At 37.7% G+C, this 17,912-nt stretch overlaps 1 protein-coding gene across 5 annotated transcripts in view; it reads right to left on the reverse strand.

Moving 5' to 3' along the window:
- The window catches only part of FOCAD (focadhesin), a 317,972-nt gene that overhangs the window by 78,651 nt on the left and 221,409 nt on the right, over positions 1-17,912 (reverse strand). For all 5 annotated transcript variants that reach the window (XM_023191713.2, XM_023191709.2, XM_023191710.2 and 2 more), the window contains 2 exons: positions 6,537-6,629; positions 764-852 (listed from right to left, as the gene is read on the reverse strand). In XM_023191713.2, coding sequence (XP_023047481.2) covers positions 764-852; positions 6,537-6,629 — 182 coding nt within the window. The remainder of the gene's footprint in view (positions 1-763; positions 853-6,536; positions 6,630-17,912) is intronic.

A 17,912-nucleotide genomic window follows, 5' to 3' on the forward strand; every position in this document is an offset into this window, starting at 1 on the left:
TTGCCGTTTTTTTTACAAATCTAGAAAATATGGCTTAGAATACAATTAATCAAACACACACAGTTTCTGCTTTTCTACATGAGCCAATTGTCAATAAATGAAAACCTATAATTAAATAACCGTTGGACAGATTTTCAGATTAAAGCAACCTGTGGTTGTAGGCAAAGCTATTTGGGCACTTTACTTACATTTAGGCTGGTGAAACACAAATATGATAGGCTATTCTTCTCAACCCATGTAACAATTTAAGTTGCTTTTATGAACCAGTACTAATATATTTCTAGATAATATAGTGGGAATTCCCTAGGAAATGTCTGCCAAAGACATTAAAGCATGACATGGTAAAGTTGCTCCTAATAATTATGTCTTGAGGAAGAGGGGAGCAGAAGAGGGGAGAAGTAATCCTTGACTACATGTGAGGTAGGAAAGCAATGAACAGAGTGGGAAAAACAGAATTTTTCATTCAAAAGCATATAAAATAATCAGTTACAGGTGGAAAAGGGAAAAAGCAAACTGTTTCCACATTGTTTTAGAATGTGTGTGTGTGTGCGTGTGCGTGTGCATGTGTGTGTGTATGTATAATTTATAAATAAAGCTCTCCATCTTCTATCTAGGGAATACATCTATCAGCTCTTCTGTCATTTCCCCTTCAGGCTCATATAGAAGTTAAACCTGCTAATCTTAAAGCCTTTAAAGTAGTTACCTTTCCCCTCATAGCTCACTTCCCATGACAAATAACGGGCAGCTGAACACGAACCCTTACCAGAGCCAGGCTGTGCTCTTTTTGTACTGCACCTCCTCAGGTTCTTCTTTTCCATGTTTTAACTGCAACTCCAGCTCTCCTAGTCTTCCCTGCAAAAATCACAGCATAAATCAGCATGCAAACTCGACGGCTGAAGTGATTTTAAAATTTCTTTGGAAAACACAGATATATCATTTCCCATTTGGCCTTAAGTGTTCAGGATAGGATATTAGATTATGAAAAAGAATGTGTGAGGAGAAATCATCACATCAATGCTCAGGTATTTCTATATTCATCAAAGAGGTAAAATCCTAGAGAAGTTGTATGTTTGGCAAATTTAGTGCAGAGAATTTCATTTTGGGATACTTACTGAATCAAATTTGAATTTCAGAGGCCCCATTTAAAAAATCTCCTACATGCTAGTGATCTGCCTTTGTTAGCAACTGATAATTTTAGCTAACACCAAAATATACCAAGATTTGAGGGACATACACCAGTATTACAACAGAAAAGTAGAAAACAAGCTAGATAAAGTATGTAACAATTAAGATTCAGGTAAGATACAACATAAGTTATTCTCCAACAGCTCCACATCACAATTCTGTTTCTTGAGTGAACTTATAAAAATAGATACCATAATTCCCAAATTCTACCATGTGAAAAAAAAATATTGCTAACATTGTTCAAGTCCAAGGCCTTTAAATATGTATTATCTTTTCCAGTTTTTAACTCAGAATTATTTTAATCAGATGCTTCCCCCTCTATTCCATCACCAATCACATTATCTAAATGTGATTAAAATATTGATTTGTTGATGGGCCCTAACTTGGACAAGAATTCAGCAGTGTAATGCCCAACCATTACCAGAAGTAGATGTGCTAGTTTACATCTCACAAGCAGTAAACAAGAGTTCTGGTTACTTCATATTCTCACCAGCATTCAGAACTGTCAGACTTTTAATTTTTACCATTTTGGTGGATATGAAATGGTCTTCACTATGGTTTTAATGTTATTTCATTATTTACTAGTGAGATTGTGCATCTTTTCACATCTTACTTATCAGGATTTTTCCATTCTGTCCATTTTTCTATTAGCTGTCTTTTTCTTATTGATTTTAGAGTTCTAAGATATAGTCTATAGAAGAAAAGTATATATTTCTCCATACTTAGAAAAGTGATACACATTGAAGAGTTAAGGACATAGGCTCAGAATGCCTTGGCTTAATACCATTTACACTTACTGGCTGTGTAAACTCAGACAAGTTACTTCACTTCTCTAAGCTTCAGTTCCCTCATTTGTAAAATGTGGCCAACAAATATCTCATGGTATTAAAGAATGACATTAAATAATGTAAAAAAGTGCCTATTTAGCATAGTGCCTGATAACAAATAATAGCTATCGTTATTAGATTTGTTGTCAATAACCAAAGATCTCTTACCCCCTCTTATTTTCTTACAAAACCATCTTTCATGAATTTATCTAAATATCTCCTGAAATAATCCATATTTTTACCTGTATAATCTCATGGAGTAAGAGGTTTCCAAAAATGTAATATCCAGACTATAAAGTTATATGTCCTAGTACTTCTCACAGTTACTCACCCTGTGAGGTCAAAGAGTATTTATCAATTTACAGAGTTTGTGTATTTAGCACAACTCCCAACTCACCATACCCTGGGGCTCACCAGTTCAGGCACTCTGAGATGTAACACGGACACTCTATTCACATCCTTCATAGTTTGTTTGCTTCAATCATATCCATCCTCATTCTCCATACTTTCAAAGATAGAATTCTGGCCCTTTCATTCTCCTGTTTGTTTCTTGGAAACTAGCAAGATATTAATATTGGTCTCCCAGGAGTCCAGGCAAAACAAAGTATAAAACAATTTTTATTGCCTGTCTCAGTTATGCTTCTTAAATTATGCCTCCTTATTCCTAAAACATTTCCTATAATGCTTTTCCAAAAAAGGCAAGGAACAAGAAATTAAAAGGTTAAAATTCGTTTAAAAATAAACAAAACACAAGAAAACTAGAATACATGCACCTTCTTAAGAAAGCCTACCATTTTAATCTTCCCTGCAGTCACAAACCAGCACAACCATTCTATTGTGACTAAGTCGTTTTCATGTTTTTTCTTTCTCTGAGTCTGTTCTTTTCTATCCCTTTTTCTGGAATGTCTCCCTCATTAATCCCTGCCAGCCAATCTATGTTGGGCTATTTACTCAGATCCATGTTGCCTTCCAATTCTTGACTTACTGGTAATACAGAGATCCAGCAGCATTCATCTCAGTCATCTCTGCTTTTCTGATTAACATTTTTGAGAAAAACTTATTGGGAGCAAAATGGCTACAGTGATCACCTGAATTGAGGTTTTTTTGGATTGCCTATAGATTCCAATGATTAATCTAGCTATCCCCTCTGATGTTTAATCTTTAGCCTGTACCACAAGAACTTGTTGATTACAGTAAGCAGTTTCACCTAGCTTCCTATACATTTAAAACAAAACAAACATACACACACAAAAAAGGAAAAAAAGTATAAATTGTCATAGAGTAACTTATTAGAAGCTGCAGTTCCTGATCTGGGCTCTGATTTCAGATTATTTGGCAACTAGACGGCCAATTCAGGAAAAAAACGTCTACAGTTAATTTGCTTTCATACCTCTCTCCTGTTTGAGATCATATTTACAATTCCAAAGAGCCCTTTTCACAAAGGCTGGAGACCTTAACCTCCACAGCATCCCAGAAGGGTAACAAGATAAAGACTGCAGAGGGCTCCTAACTAAAATGGCCTCTGTACTGTCAGTCAGCTTCTATCTGCATTTTTCATCTTAATGGGAAGAAATCTAAATACTTCTCCATGTCAACCACTTTGATATGCTTATAGTTAAAAACCCCAGGTTCCTATGGAAAAATTAGGTAAGGCTTGAAGCAGACATCTAAGCAGAAGCTACAAGTAGTGTTCAGATCTCAGACTTACATCCTAATTAGCCTCCAGGAAGTAATGGAGAATGTACCTTTTAGTGTGTTTCCTAGGCTTAATTGAATAAAACATCACTCCTCGAAATGATCCTCTAGTTTAATGCTAAAAAATGTGTCTAGCACCAGATGGAAGTAACTGTAATTCCTGTACAGAAAAAGTGTCTTCTAGGACAGAAATTCTTGATATAGACAAGGAGTCTGGCAGTTGCTCCAATTATTCTAAGATACCATAAACTCTATTTAAGTGTGTGGACTCATTTAAAAAACTTGTTTAAGTGTAAATGCATCAGTGTACTTTCAAGTAATAGTGATAGCCTAAAACACACTGCTGTACTTTTAAATAATACTGCAAATCTTATTTTCATCCATCCTTTCACTTTCTCTTCTTTTGTCACCAATTCTCAATGGAACTGGACTTACTAGAAATCCAAAGTAAAGGGATTTTAAATGATAAATAAAGATACCAACCATCACCTTAATAGCAGAATAACTGACCTGCATTGCTAAAAATCATGAAAAATCTACAGGTTTTTCACAGATCAAATAGTTCTGCCCTTTAAAACATTAAACAAATTTGCATTATTTATTATAACAATTAATGACAGTGTTAGGGAAAATACATGGCACAGTGGAAAAGGCTAAGGCTCTGGAGTCAGACAAATCCAGGTTAAGTTCCTGTATTTTCATTTAGTGCCTGTTGGGTTCCTGAACTGTTTGCTTTGCTTTCCTAGCTAACCTTGCTTCCCCGTCTATAATCCCATTATACATGGGGTTAATAACATCCACTTCAAAGGGTTTCTGTACAGATTAATTGAAATAATATACGTTAAGTATTGGACACACACTAGTTACTCAACAAACCATAGCTCTTATTTAAAAAAAAAATCATGGCTTTTTTTTAATCAATTGCAAGTCATCTGCAGAAGTATACTATAATCCTATTCAATTTAGCCTTTCTTACACTAAGAGCTAAATAGAATTCTCAGTTCATTCTGCAGGAGGAGGAGCTCTTCATCCCTTTCTCCAGGTGCCCATAGCATTTTGAACATCCTTTATTAATGCAGCAAAAATACTGTACTGGAATTGCTATTGGGCATGTTAGCCTCCCCCAATGGACTGGGAGCTCATTGTGAGGAAAGAGTGCCCTCGGTATCCCACACACCCAGCATGGGACCTCCCCAATAAAACATGTTCCATAAATGTTTGGTGAAGAAAAAACTCAACATTACTTGGGGAAAAATGAATGTGAGAAAAAGTGCATACTCTGACTTGCAATCTCATGCTTCCTGACTAAAAACTGTAATTGGCTGTTAAAGAAATATAGAGACGTGAGTCATTCATTCATTCACTCATGCATTTATCCAAAACATGCTGGGTGCCCAGATGCTGCTGAAGATAAAAATTGAGTAAGGAAACAATAAGCAAAAGAAAACGATGATTCCAAAGGAACATCTTTAAAATGTAGATTACAGTACATTTAGGGGATCTTCTAAAACCGTTTGCTCAAAGTTTGGCTGGTAGACTATGTGGATTTAAATCACCTGGCAGCTTGTAGAACACAGAGATTCCTGGTCCCCTATTCACTTCTAACGAATCAGAATCACTGAAGATACATTAGTGTTTTATGAGTTCTAGGATCCATAAGATGGGTTGCAAAAAGGTTTTGAGATTAGAACACCATTGCCCAGACAGCCATTCCTCTCAACCTATCCTATGCCCCCCTCACTCCCTCACCTCATTTTATAGGAGAGCTGTTATCTCTCACCACAATACCGCACTTCTAACCCTCCATGGAATCTTATTCTGGGACATAAATTACTTAAGTAGCATCAGATTTTTCCTATTATCCTTAATAATCAATTTTAAGCTAGGAAAAACAATTAAGCTAGTTGTTTTCTTATATTGTTAACTGTATATTCCCCAACTGATTAAAAATTATTTCTAATTTTAAAAATTAACAAACTATAACTTATAATATTATTGGATCAAATAAACTCAAATTGAGTAGATCTCATTCATTTAATGAGCAACTAGTATGTCTAGACACTTAGGTCAGGGCCAGAGACAACAGACCTCCTGCCCTTAGGAGCATAGAGACAACTGGAGGTCCTCGCCAAATAACTAACAAGATAAGAGCTTCAAAAGGGGAAGCTCAGATACTAAGCAAGTACACAAGAAGGGCATATAATCCAGCGGGGAGAGAAGTAAGGCACACAGTGCCTGACCAGATAAATTGATCTAGAGAACAAGTAGAAATTAGGTAGGTAAAGAACAAGTAGAAATTAGGAGGGTAAAGAAGGAATGGCAGGGTCAGAGACAGAAAGAATAGTGTGTGTAAAAGCTAAGAGGTTAGGAAAGACATACTGAGTTTAGGAAAACAAAGAAATTTAACAAGACTGAAACATAAAAATCTGGGGGAAGGTTTAAGACATCAGGCTGGAGATGTAAGCAAGTCCAGCTTGAGGAAGCACTGGTATAATGGAAGACGATGAGCTCAGTTTGGGATGCACTCAAATCAGGTGCTGTGGGGCAGCCAAGCGAGGATGTCCAGAAGGCAACAGGATGGAGGAGAGTGGCACTCAGGAGGGAGTTCTGGATGGGAGACATGGATTTGGGGGGCATCGATGTTTAATTTTAAGTGCAGCAATGCAAAATATATATATATATATGTCTCACATTCTTTTATGAGCAAAAACAACCATTACATTTTTGGTAGTGCTGTTTTTCCAACTGCTTTTATATTAAATACACATTTGCAGTAAAACGTGAGATGAGACATTTCGCCAAAGCAAACCTATCCTGTGGTTTCATTACCTGTAAAATGGCATGATAAGCTCGACTCATGTATGCAAGCCAGGCCTGTGGAAGGAAAATCGCACGGTGCCACTCTGAAAGCTGGATATGAACCTGTGGGAAAAATGTAACACAGCATGTTAGACTACACAGCATTAAAACAGAATAAAATTATAACTCTATCATCAGTTCTTTCTTTTCCTTAAGTGGTTTAGATTCTGAAAACAAACCCAATCAGTCTAGGATCAGAACCACAAATAATATCTTTTGGATATTCCTAAGGAGAAGAGTTTAGAGTCTTGTGAAGACAAAATAAAGTAAGCCTAGAATTTTGTAAATCGAAGCAAATAAAATCCTACAATAATAACAAGTTAAAATGTACATGTAATACAAATCTACTCTTGAAAATTAGGGGGAAACTCTAATTTCAAGGCATCTTGCCAATGTCAGGAAACTAGGCATTGTCTAACAAATCCCCCTGGTAATTTTAAATAAAAATAAATATTGCTCATATCCTGGATTTCCAATATGACCATTCTGAAGTAATAAACTTATATTGCCAACAGAAATATCATGTTGTATAGAAACCACAGTGGTAAGAGCATGCAAATGAGTACTGCACACAGCAATTGTGCACACCACTAGATAAATGGCCTTTAATCAGTGTGGGTAAACAAGAGAAAAATTATATATGCCAACATGGAAACCCTGTTTCTCAATAGAAGCCCAGACAAAACATCTGGTTTTCATAGTCATTTCTGTTTCTACCTATTAGTACACGGCTCTCTTGCAACAAATCTTCCCAAGGTCTGCTTCTGTTAAAGAAAGATCAATCAAGAAAAACAGTCACAGTGCATCACATTTCAAGATTTCTGTAACACATCAAAAGTCAAACAACTAAAACTTTAGTCTGTGTCCTACAGACGAGAGAGAGAGACAGAGAGAGAGAGAGAGAAAACAAATCTGTACGTAATTACACCAGAATCATGATAACTACTGTTTAAGGACATTTTATTGTATTATAAGAATATCCTCAAGTGCCTTGTGACACGGAAGATAAGAAGATAATAGTCTCTCTGAATACAGTTGGTTCCCATGGCCTCTAGTATGTTCTTTAATCCCAGTCTTAGTGAGGTCCTACTATATATATACAAGGTACTGTGGAAAGATGAGAAGATTATCTGTGTCTGCAGAGACTTTTCCACCAGTGAGAGACCCAGAAATGGACACAAATAGGAAGAATCCATGGGAATAAAGAAAACAAAGAGATTAATTCTGACTGCTATCTATTACTTCTAATGGCATTGTGGTTTTAAAAAAATTGATCTCATACAGTATGAAACAGATACTCAGCCGTGAAATGAACTTAAAAGTAATTACAAAGACAGGACTTTTCCTGAATGAGTACTACAACAAGCAGGGTGAGGAGAGCCTTGTCAACAAGTCAACAAAAATCCTTGAAGGAATGAGTCCTCCAGCTATTGCTGCTTCTCCTGTCATTCAGGTGGCAAACTACAACCTAGGTTCTATTTCCAGCTGGGGAGTCATTGATCAGGTTTTGGCTCTGCTCTTTATCTCCAAAATGTGGGCAGTTTTCTTTAACTTTTTTCCTATCAGTTCTGTTCCCTTTTCATAAAATATAATAATTATCTTCAAGTCCTATTTTGACACCTGGATTTAACAGAAACAATACTCAATCACCACAACCAAAACGTTTCTCTCTTACTTTATAAGCTTAAAATATTTTTAATTTTTTTGCCAAATAACCCACAGATATCATTGTACTACTGAGAATACCCTTAGCCTCAGTAAATTGGCAAAAGAGCAATTTGCGAGGAAGACAATGGTGTCACAATTGCTTTTTAAACTTGAGTTTTAAAAAGGAAAGGATTATGGAAAAAATGTAAATGAAAATGAGCAAATCAAATGTTCAGCCTCTAAACATGAAAATATTCATGCCAGGAAACCTATTTAAAAGGAGGTTATAAACTCAAGGTTAAAGCTAACCCTCTTCCTGCTGCTTCAACCATAGCTGAAGGTGGGTACAGGAGCACAGTAGAATGCTTCAGCCTAGACGCCAGCCTGAACTCCCCATGTTTTATGGGATTATACCCTAGTTTTAGTGTTCTATGGAGTCAGCTGTGCACAAATCTCTTTAAAAATGCACTTTCTTGCTTTTGCTTTTTCTCTTAATGAAGAGAGACTTTAGAGAAACAGCTTGAAGAAAGTCATGCCCTTAAATGGCCATTGGGTCACAAGCTAAAAGGACTCCCCTGACCATTTTTAACAAAAACATATTTTAGAATGCTATTTCAATTTAATATACTGTATAGTAATCCATATTGCCTATATTTTAGGTTAATGTTGGTAGGGTGAAAAATAAATTCAATTAGCATTTATAAAGTATGACAATTATGTCCAATTTGCTATACTTGTGAGAAGCCTTTGAAAAAAATCCAACCAACAAAGTAAGTTCAAATCATGAAGTTGCAACCTAGTTATTCAGCAGATGATAAAGTAGGGTTCTCAACCACTGTATCACTCAGTTTTGATGAATGTGTGAAATTTATTTTTTATATAAGTAACTATACATACTCTTGCAATGACAGCTATCTGATGGAGAATTGAGATGCACGTTCCTATGGCTTAGGGAAGAGTAAAAGTCAAGTTTCCATGCGTAAGAGGCAGTGAGTTATAATGAAACATTACACATGTGCCCAAAGAAGAGCCCACAATAGGAATATATACATGGGAGGGAAGAATGTTAATGAGGTGAGGGCAGGGATAGGAGCAGGTTACAGAGTTAAATATGGTGGTTAGAGTAGATCTTGTAGAGAAGGTAAAGTATGGGCAAAAACTTGGAGGAGGTGAGGATGTAAAGACCAAAGTAAGTGCTAGTGGGAATGAAAAATGGTTCAGCTGGTATGGAAAACACTTAAGTAGTTCCTCAGAAACTAAACATAGAAATACCATATGACTGAGCAATTCCACACCTAGGTATATACCCAAAACAACTGAAAACAGGTATTCAAACAAATCCATGTACATCAGTGTTCATAGCAGCACTTTCACAATAGCCAAAAGGTAGAAACAATCCAAATGTCCATCAATGGAAAATTAGAAGAATAAAATATGCAATATGTATATAATGAAATATTATTCGGTCATAAAAAGAATGAAGTACTGATACACTATGGCTGAACCTTGAAAACATTATGCCAAAGTGAAAGAAATCAGGCACAAATGGTTACGTGTTATATGATGTCACTTATATGAAATATCCAGAATAGGTAAAGCCATAGAGACAGAAGGTAGATTAGTAGCTGCCAGGGGGAGAGGGCAAGGGAAACAGGAAGAAAGGACGAGGGAATAGAAAGTGGCTGCTTCATGGGGACACGGTCTCATTTGGAAGAGATGAAATGTTTCGGAACTAACATTCCAAATAGAGGTGATAGTTGTACAACATTGTATATGTACTAAATGCCAGTGAATTGCACACTTTAAAATGGTTTGTTTTATGTTATGTGAATGACACCTCAATTTAAAAAAAATGGTAAGGCAAAGGTCCTGGGCAGGCACACAACTGACCTGTTTGAGAAAGAGAAAAGAGGCCAGTCTAAATACAATAGACAAAATGAGCAAAACACAGAGTAGAAAGAGAAAAAGTTCATGAATTAATGGGGACCCAGAGAATTCAGGGCCTTCTAGGGCACTGTTCAGGACTTGCTTTTATTCTTACTGAAGAGAGGACCATTATAAGTTTTTGAGAAAAAGAATTAAATGATCTAATTTATATTGTAAAAGGACAATGCTGACTGCTTTGTTGAAAATAGACTAAAGATAGCAAAGGTCAACACAAGAAAACCTACTCAGAGGCCACATCAACAATCCAGGAAAGAGATAAAGGCAGCTCAGAAAGAGCTTTATCAGTAACACAGAAGAATGATGATTTTCAAACATTTAACTATGTAATTCTTCTACCCTATCCCAAATTCAATATAAAGTAAAATGCCAATATATAAGACAAAAAGCTGAAGCAAAATTTGTCCTGATCACGTGAGGATAGGCTAGGACCTGGAGTTCAGTACTCTTGGTCATTTGAGGTTGTCAGGAGAGGGAGGTGGTGAAAGGGGCTGACTACAAAGGAGCATGCGGAAATGTTTGAGGGTGGTAGAACTATTCTCATCTTGACCATAGTGCTGGTTGGAGGAATGTGTGCACTTACCAAAAATCATAGAACTAGACAGTAAAATGGGAGAACTCTAGTGTATTCATATTATACCCAAATAAAAATAGAATTTAAAATACCTAGTTTAAAAAAATCACAAGTTTTAGAACATGTACTTCTCAAACTTTCACCTCTCACCATCTATTAGACTTTGCACCCTTCTTTGTCATCATCATTCAAAATCCACCCTTCCTCTTATCTTTCCTGTTCCCATCAAATATTATCTATTAATGTTCCAGTTACCCAGGTTTGAAATTTCTGATTTATCTTGGGAGTCTCCCTTACCTTGAGACTCAATTCTTGAGTCTACTTCTGAAATACTTAATATATAGGTCCCAACTTTTTCCTTTATTTGGTTTAGTCCTATCTGATTCCTGCCTAGATTACTATGATCTAGTAACTGATCTCTTAACAGCTTAAAATCTTTCCTTGTCCTAACACATCCCCAATGGTGCTGCTCTTACCATTAATACATTAACTCAGAACTTTCCAAAACCTTTGATGGCTCATTAAAGAATAAAGTCCAAACTCTTCTGTATAATGTTCAAAGTCTTTTAGAATTACTTTAAGAAATAACTGCTGGCCAAGACCTTCAACCAATTTCTCTACTGGATGTCTCTTTTACAAAACCTATATTCTGGCTGCATTGAATTATGAACCGGTTCCCAAGCTTGTCTTATACTTTACAGGATCTTTGCACTCACTGCTTTGTGTGCCTTGAATGACCCATTTTCCTCTCATTTCTACTTATCAAAATAATTTTTCTCATCTCCATATTTCCAGTACGTATGTGCCTCTCCCACAACACTCCACAGATTCTGTCTTTAGATCTTAATCTCATAGAATCCTAAGGAGCAGAGGTCATGTTCTATTCATGCTGGAATCCCTCCTATGGTACCCATAACAGTGTCTCGCACGTAAGTGTTCAATTAAGTACCTCCTGAGTTTAACAGAATTAAATACGTAGCATTCTCTTTAAGACAAATTCTTGTTATGTGAAAATCATACTATCACAAGCAAGTATTTGCAGAAAATTATGGTGTTCAAGTTTTAATCATTCTGGAAACACAACATTTAAAACTTATTTTAAATAGACACAGAGTTGTTGAGAAGATAGTTTTTTGAGATTTTACAAAAGCAAGTCTAAAATGTTCTAGCCAGGAAAGGTTTAATTCCAGATAAAAACATATTGAATGACACGGTAAAATTTTAAAGCAGATATTATAATTTTTATATATTGAAATTCTGTAAACTTTTAAATCTGTATGATGTAAGCTTTAATTAAGTATACTTGAAATACTATCACAACAGGAAATGTTCTGCTTAGACACATAATTTGCAATTGTAGGGGAATGATGGGAGAGAAAATGAAAAGGTAATCATGTTTCCTCATACATGTTTTACTACAAGGGACTATATATCCATCTAATTAGTTAATTTACAGTTCAGAATACTTTGTCCAAAAATTTGGTATTGCATTCCGCCTCTTGAGTGATCTTAACAAATATGATTATTCCATCTACAAGAAAATACCCATTATAAGAGCCCTTCATTAAATACTATAAATCAGGTAACAAACTTTGATGGCATCCTTTGATTGTCAAACTAGAACGGGATTGGAAGAGTAGCACGTAAAAATTGACAAGTAAACTAAGTATTTGCTATTAATTTTAAAACCCCAATCTTATAAAGGCATTTTTCATGCTTGCCAGATGTAAACGTTATTATCAAAATAAAAGTATGTAACTTCAACTGCTACACAGACACACAGATGAATACTGAACCACCACATTTAGCTTTATGACACACACACACACACACACACACACACACACACACACACACACACATTGTTTCCACATTCCCAGAAGAAAAACCATTTGCAACTGGTATTAGAGACCCCAAAAGCCACTCAATATCCCATTATTTATATACAAGAAATAATGGGCTTCTATATTCCATCGATAGTAATCTTGTTGGGGCAAAATTGCTTTTAGACCTGTTCCTCTGACAGATAGTGACAAGAATAGGAGGGAGGACACTTTTTAAAGTAAAATGACAATCATCTCTTTCTAGGTGTTTTCTGGAAATTTAATATTCTCTCCCTAACGTTTTCTCCTTCCTTCCCTCTCTCCCTCCTTCTCTCCTACCTCTCCACTGTTTCCAATCAGGGTAACATTAGCTTGAAAGCTGACAATTCAGTCACATCTCAAGTAACCACTTATTCTGTTATTTAATAGAAGGGGAGAAACCCAGTTACCATAACAACTCACATCTACATGGTAATTATGGAGTATCTAAAATACAGCAAACCATACTTTTCGCAGTATTTTCCAGGGGGACTGTGTAAGAAGCACAAATACCACTTCTCCCTGCTATTATTCACAATGTTCATGTAATTGTTTCATATTGCACAGATGCTAACATTATTCCTTGTACTTCATACCAAATATGTTTTTTTAAAATAAAGACGACACTGAAAGAAAAAGGCAAATACACTTCTTATATTTTAAATGATTGGTTACAGCATATGTACTTTTCTAGGGAAAAATTTAAAGGAGGCAGAAAAACAAAATTAATTTATTAGGTAAAAAGAATCAAATGGTTATCACTTGAAAAAACGAAGAAAGAATGTAGAACTAAAGCTTTTATTTATAATAGAGCTGCCAATAGGTCTGAAAAAGTTTTCTCTGAAATAAAAATGAAAAGAGAACTCATTACCCAATGCAGAAATATGGTTGGGTAGCAGCAGCAGAAACAGGCAAATTTGCATGTGCACAAGAATGGAGAAAATAATGAAGCCAGACTGCCATTCTCATCCAGGGACAAATCAGCATCAGCCAATTTAGGTGAGAGTGTCATGTCAGAGTTAGAAACGCCAAGGATAACAAGACTGGCAGCACATTTCAGGGAAGGAAACTGTCATTCACCTTCAGCTTCCTCTGCAACAGGAGCCCAGTTAACCTCAGGATGAGAAGTAGGTGTACATCAGAACAAAGAGGATAGCCACTTGAGCTTGGAGAAGCCCTAGCTGATCTGAAATGACCACTGCTTGTCCCCTGTAAGAAGGAGCAAAGAGAGAGGCCACTTCAGTTTTAGAGAAGCCTAAACAAGACTGTTATTCTGCAGAACTGCTCCTGGTATGTCAGGCCAAACGCAAATCAAACTTGGATCTATGATTCTTCTAAAAGTAACATGGGAGAATTTCACTTTAAGAAAAGACAAAGTAAAAATCCAAAAGTTTTTTAAAATAAGAGGATATAATACTTTCCAAGGAAATTTATCACAGATTACATTAAACAGCTAGCTCTCCATAGCATTGAAAATTACTTAGTTTAGCAACCATGTAGTTAAAGAAGTATTAACAATTAACACAAATCAAAATATACTTCAAAATATGGAAAGCGAAGGTTTCTAGTCCAGCCTGTAAAGAGGTTGGAAGTCACTACTCCATCTTAACAACAACTAAAAAGCTAAACAAACTATAAAACCAACAACTGTTATGAGATCTGTAAAAGAAAATGAGGTCACAGAGCAAAGTGCTGCTCTCAAAGTTGGAGAGACAGACAGGCAGCTACAGAGACAATCACAGCTTACCAAAGCAGAAACCCACAGACAGAAACCACCATAGCAACCAGTGCTGGGGCAGAAAAACCTGAATGATAGTTGATGAATGGCTGGATGCTAAGAATGGACAAGATTGAGAATTAAAAACTCTAGGTGGACCCAGTCATAGGGAGGGTCCCCACACCTCTATGAGTTTTAGCTCCAGAAGCTCAATCAGTTCTTATACTGAATATCAGAAAATAAACTCACCTTGTGATCACAGCAGGGGGAGGGGAAAAACATTTTGAAATATAACAACATTCTATTCTTAACAAGGTCTGCCATCAGAAAAAAGAAACTATTCAACAGAGCCTAACCTAATAGAGTTTTATCAGCACCTAACCAGCCTGGAGGAAAGAAATACCCATCTCCAAGATCCTGTAGCCTTCTAAGTGGGTGAAGGGAAATAGACAACTCTAGCCTATTCTAGCCATCCTATCCCACTTAAGGAAGTGAAAAAGAGAAAAAAATCCAAATCCTGGGAAACACTTGTGAAAGTTCTAGGCTCACTAAGAGATTGAGACCTAATTATAGGGTTATGGAATGGCTCTACTCCTCGACCACCTTACTGCTATATTACTAAAGACCTATTTACTTTATTTCCTTTTACCTAATATGTATGTCTGGTTATCAAGAGACAACTACAAGAAGGACTAAAAGGTAAAATACATAGTTTAAAGAGACAGAGCAAGTATCAGAACCAAGTAAGGATATGGCAGGGATGCTGGAATTAATTAACAGACTCTGAATTAAAAATAACCATGATTAATGTGGTAAAGGCCATAACAGATAATGGAGACAATACGCAACAACAAACGAACAATGTAAGCAGAAAGATAGAAAAATCAAAGATTCCCCTGCAAAAAATAAATGCTAGGGATGAAAAGCATGGTAACAGAAATGAAGAATGCTTTTAATGCGCTTATTAACAGACTGGACAGGGGGCGGAGCAAGATGGCCGAATAGGAACAGCTTCAGTCTCCATCTCCCAGCGCGAGCGACACAGAAGACCGGTGATTTCTGCATTTTCAACTGAGGTACTGGAGTCATCTCACTCGGGAGTGCTGGACAATCGGTGCTGGTCAGCTGCTGTAGCCCGAACAGCAAGAGCTGAAGCAGGGCGAGGCATCGCCTCACCTGGGAAGCGCGAGGGGGAAGGGAGTCCCTTTTCCTAGCCAGGGGAACTGAGACACACAACACCTGGAAAATCGGGTAACTCCCACCCCAATACTGCGCTGTAACACCTGCACACGGGAGATTATATCCCACACCTGGCCGGGAGGGTCCCACGCCCACGGGGCCTCCCTCCTTGCTAACACAGCAGTCTGCCAGTCTGCAGCAATCTAACCGCAAGGCAGCAGCGAGGCTGGGGGAGGGGCGCCCGCCATCCCCTAGGCTTAAGTAGGTAAATAAAGCCGCTGGGAAGCTCCAACTGGGTGGAGCTCACAGCAGCTCAAGGAAACCTGCCTGTCTCTGTAGACTCCGCCTCTGGGGACAGGGCTCAGCTCAAGCAGCAGAGGCCTGTCCAGACGCGAACGACTCTGTCTGACAGCTTTGAAGAGAGCAGTGGATCTCCCAACACGGAGGCTGAGATCTGAGAAGGGGCAGCCTGCCTGCTCAAGTGGGTCACTGACCCCTGAGTAGCCTAACTGGGAGACATCCCCCACTAGGGGCAGTCTGACACCCCACACCTCATAGGGTGGAGTACACCCCTGAGAGGAAGCTTCCAAAGCAAGAATCAGACAGGTGCACTCGCTGTTCAGCAATATTCTATCTTCTGCAACCACTGCGGCTGATACCCAGGCAAACAGGGTCTGGAGTGGACCTCAAGCAATCTCCAACAGACCTATAGCTGAGGGTCCTGACTGTCAGAAGGAAAACTATCAAACAGGAAGGACACCTATATCAAAACCCCATCAGTACGTCACCATCATCAAAGACCAGAGACAGATAAAACCACAAAGATGGGGAAAAAGCAGGGCAGAAAAGCTGGAAATTCAAAAAATAAGAGCGCATCTCCTCCTGCAAAGGAGAACAGCCCATCGCCAGCAATGGATCAAAGCTGGTCAGAGAATGATTTTGATGAGATGAGAGAAGAAGGCTTCAGTCCATCAAACCTCTCAGAGCTAAAGGAGGAATTACGTACCCAGCGCAAAGAAACTAAAAATCTTGAAAAAAGAGTGGAAGAATTGACAGCTAGACTAATTAATGCAGAGAAGGTCATAAACGAAATGACAGAGATGAAAACCATGACACGAGAAATACGTGACAAATGCACAAGCTTCGGTAACCGACTCGATCAACTGGAAGAAAGAGTATCAGTGATGGAGGATCAAATTAATGAAATGAAGCGAGAAGAGAAACCAAAAGAAAAAAGAAGAAAAAGAAATGAACAAAGCCTGCAAGAAGTATGGGATTATGTAAAAAGACCAAATCTACGTCTGATTGGGGTGCCTGAAAGTGAGGGGGAAAATGGAACCAAGTTGGAAAACACTCTTCAGGATATCATCCAGGAGAACTTCCCCAACCTAGTAGGGCAGGCCAACATTCAAATTCAGGAAATACAGAGAACGCCACAAAGATACTCCTCCAGAAGAGCAACTCCAAGACACATAATTGCCAGATTCACCAAAGTTGAAATGAAGGAAAAAATCTTAAGGGCAGCCAGAGAGAAAGGTCGGGTTACCCACAAAGGGAAGCCCATCAGACTGACAGCAGATCTCTCGGCAGAAACTCTACAAGCCAGAAGAGAGTGGGGGCCAATATTCAACGTTCTTAAAGAAAACAATTTTAAACCCAGAATTTCATATCCAGCCAAACTAAGTTTCATCAGTGAAGGAGAAATAAAATTCTTTACAGATAAGCAAATGCTTAGAGATTTTGTCACCACCAGGCCTGCCTTACAAGAGACCCTGCAGGAAGCCCTAAACATGGAAAGGAACAACCGGTACCAGCCATTGCAAAAACATGCCAAAATGTAAAGACCATCGAGGCTAGAAAGAAACTGCATCAACTAACGAGCAAAATAACCAGTTAATATCATAATGGCAGGATCAAGTTCACACATAACAATATTAACCTTAAATGTAAATGGACTAAATGCTCCAATTAAAAGACACAGACTGGCAAACTGGATAAAGAGTCAAGACCCATCAGTCTGCTGTCTTCAGGAGACCCATCTCACATGCAGAGACATACATAGGCTCAAAATAAAGGGATGGAGGAAGACCTACCAAGCAAATGGAGAACAAAAAAAAGCAGGGGTTGCAATCCTAGTCTCTGATAAAACAGACTTTAAACCATCAAGGATCAAAAGAGACAAAGAAGGCCATTACATAATGGTAAAGGGATCAATTCAACAGGAAGAGCTAACTATCCTAAATATATATGCACCCAATACAGGAGCACCCAGATTCATAAAGCAAGTCCTTAGAGACTTACAAAGAGACTTAGACTCCCATACAATAATAATGGGAGACTTCAACACTCCACTGTCAACATTAGACAGATCAACGAGACAGAAAGTTAACAAGGATATCCAGGAATTGAACTCATCTCTGCAC

Source organism: Piliocolobus tephrosceles, chromosome 14, assembly GCF_002776525.5.
Source record: "Piliocolobus tephrosceles isolate RC106 chromosome 14, ASM277652v3, whole genome shotgun sequence".
NCBI lineage: Eukaryota > Metazoa > Chordata > Mammalia > Primates > Cercopithecidae > Piliocolobus > Piliocolobus tephrosceles.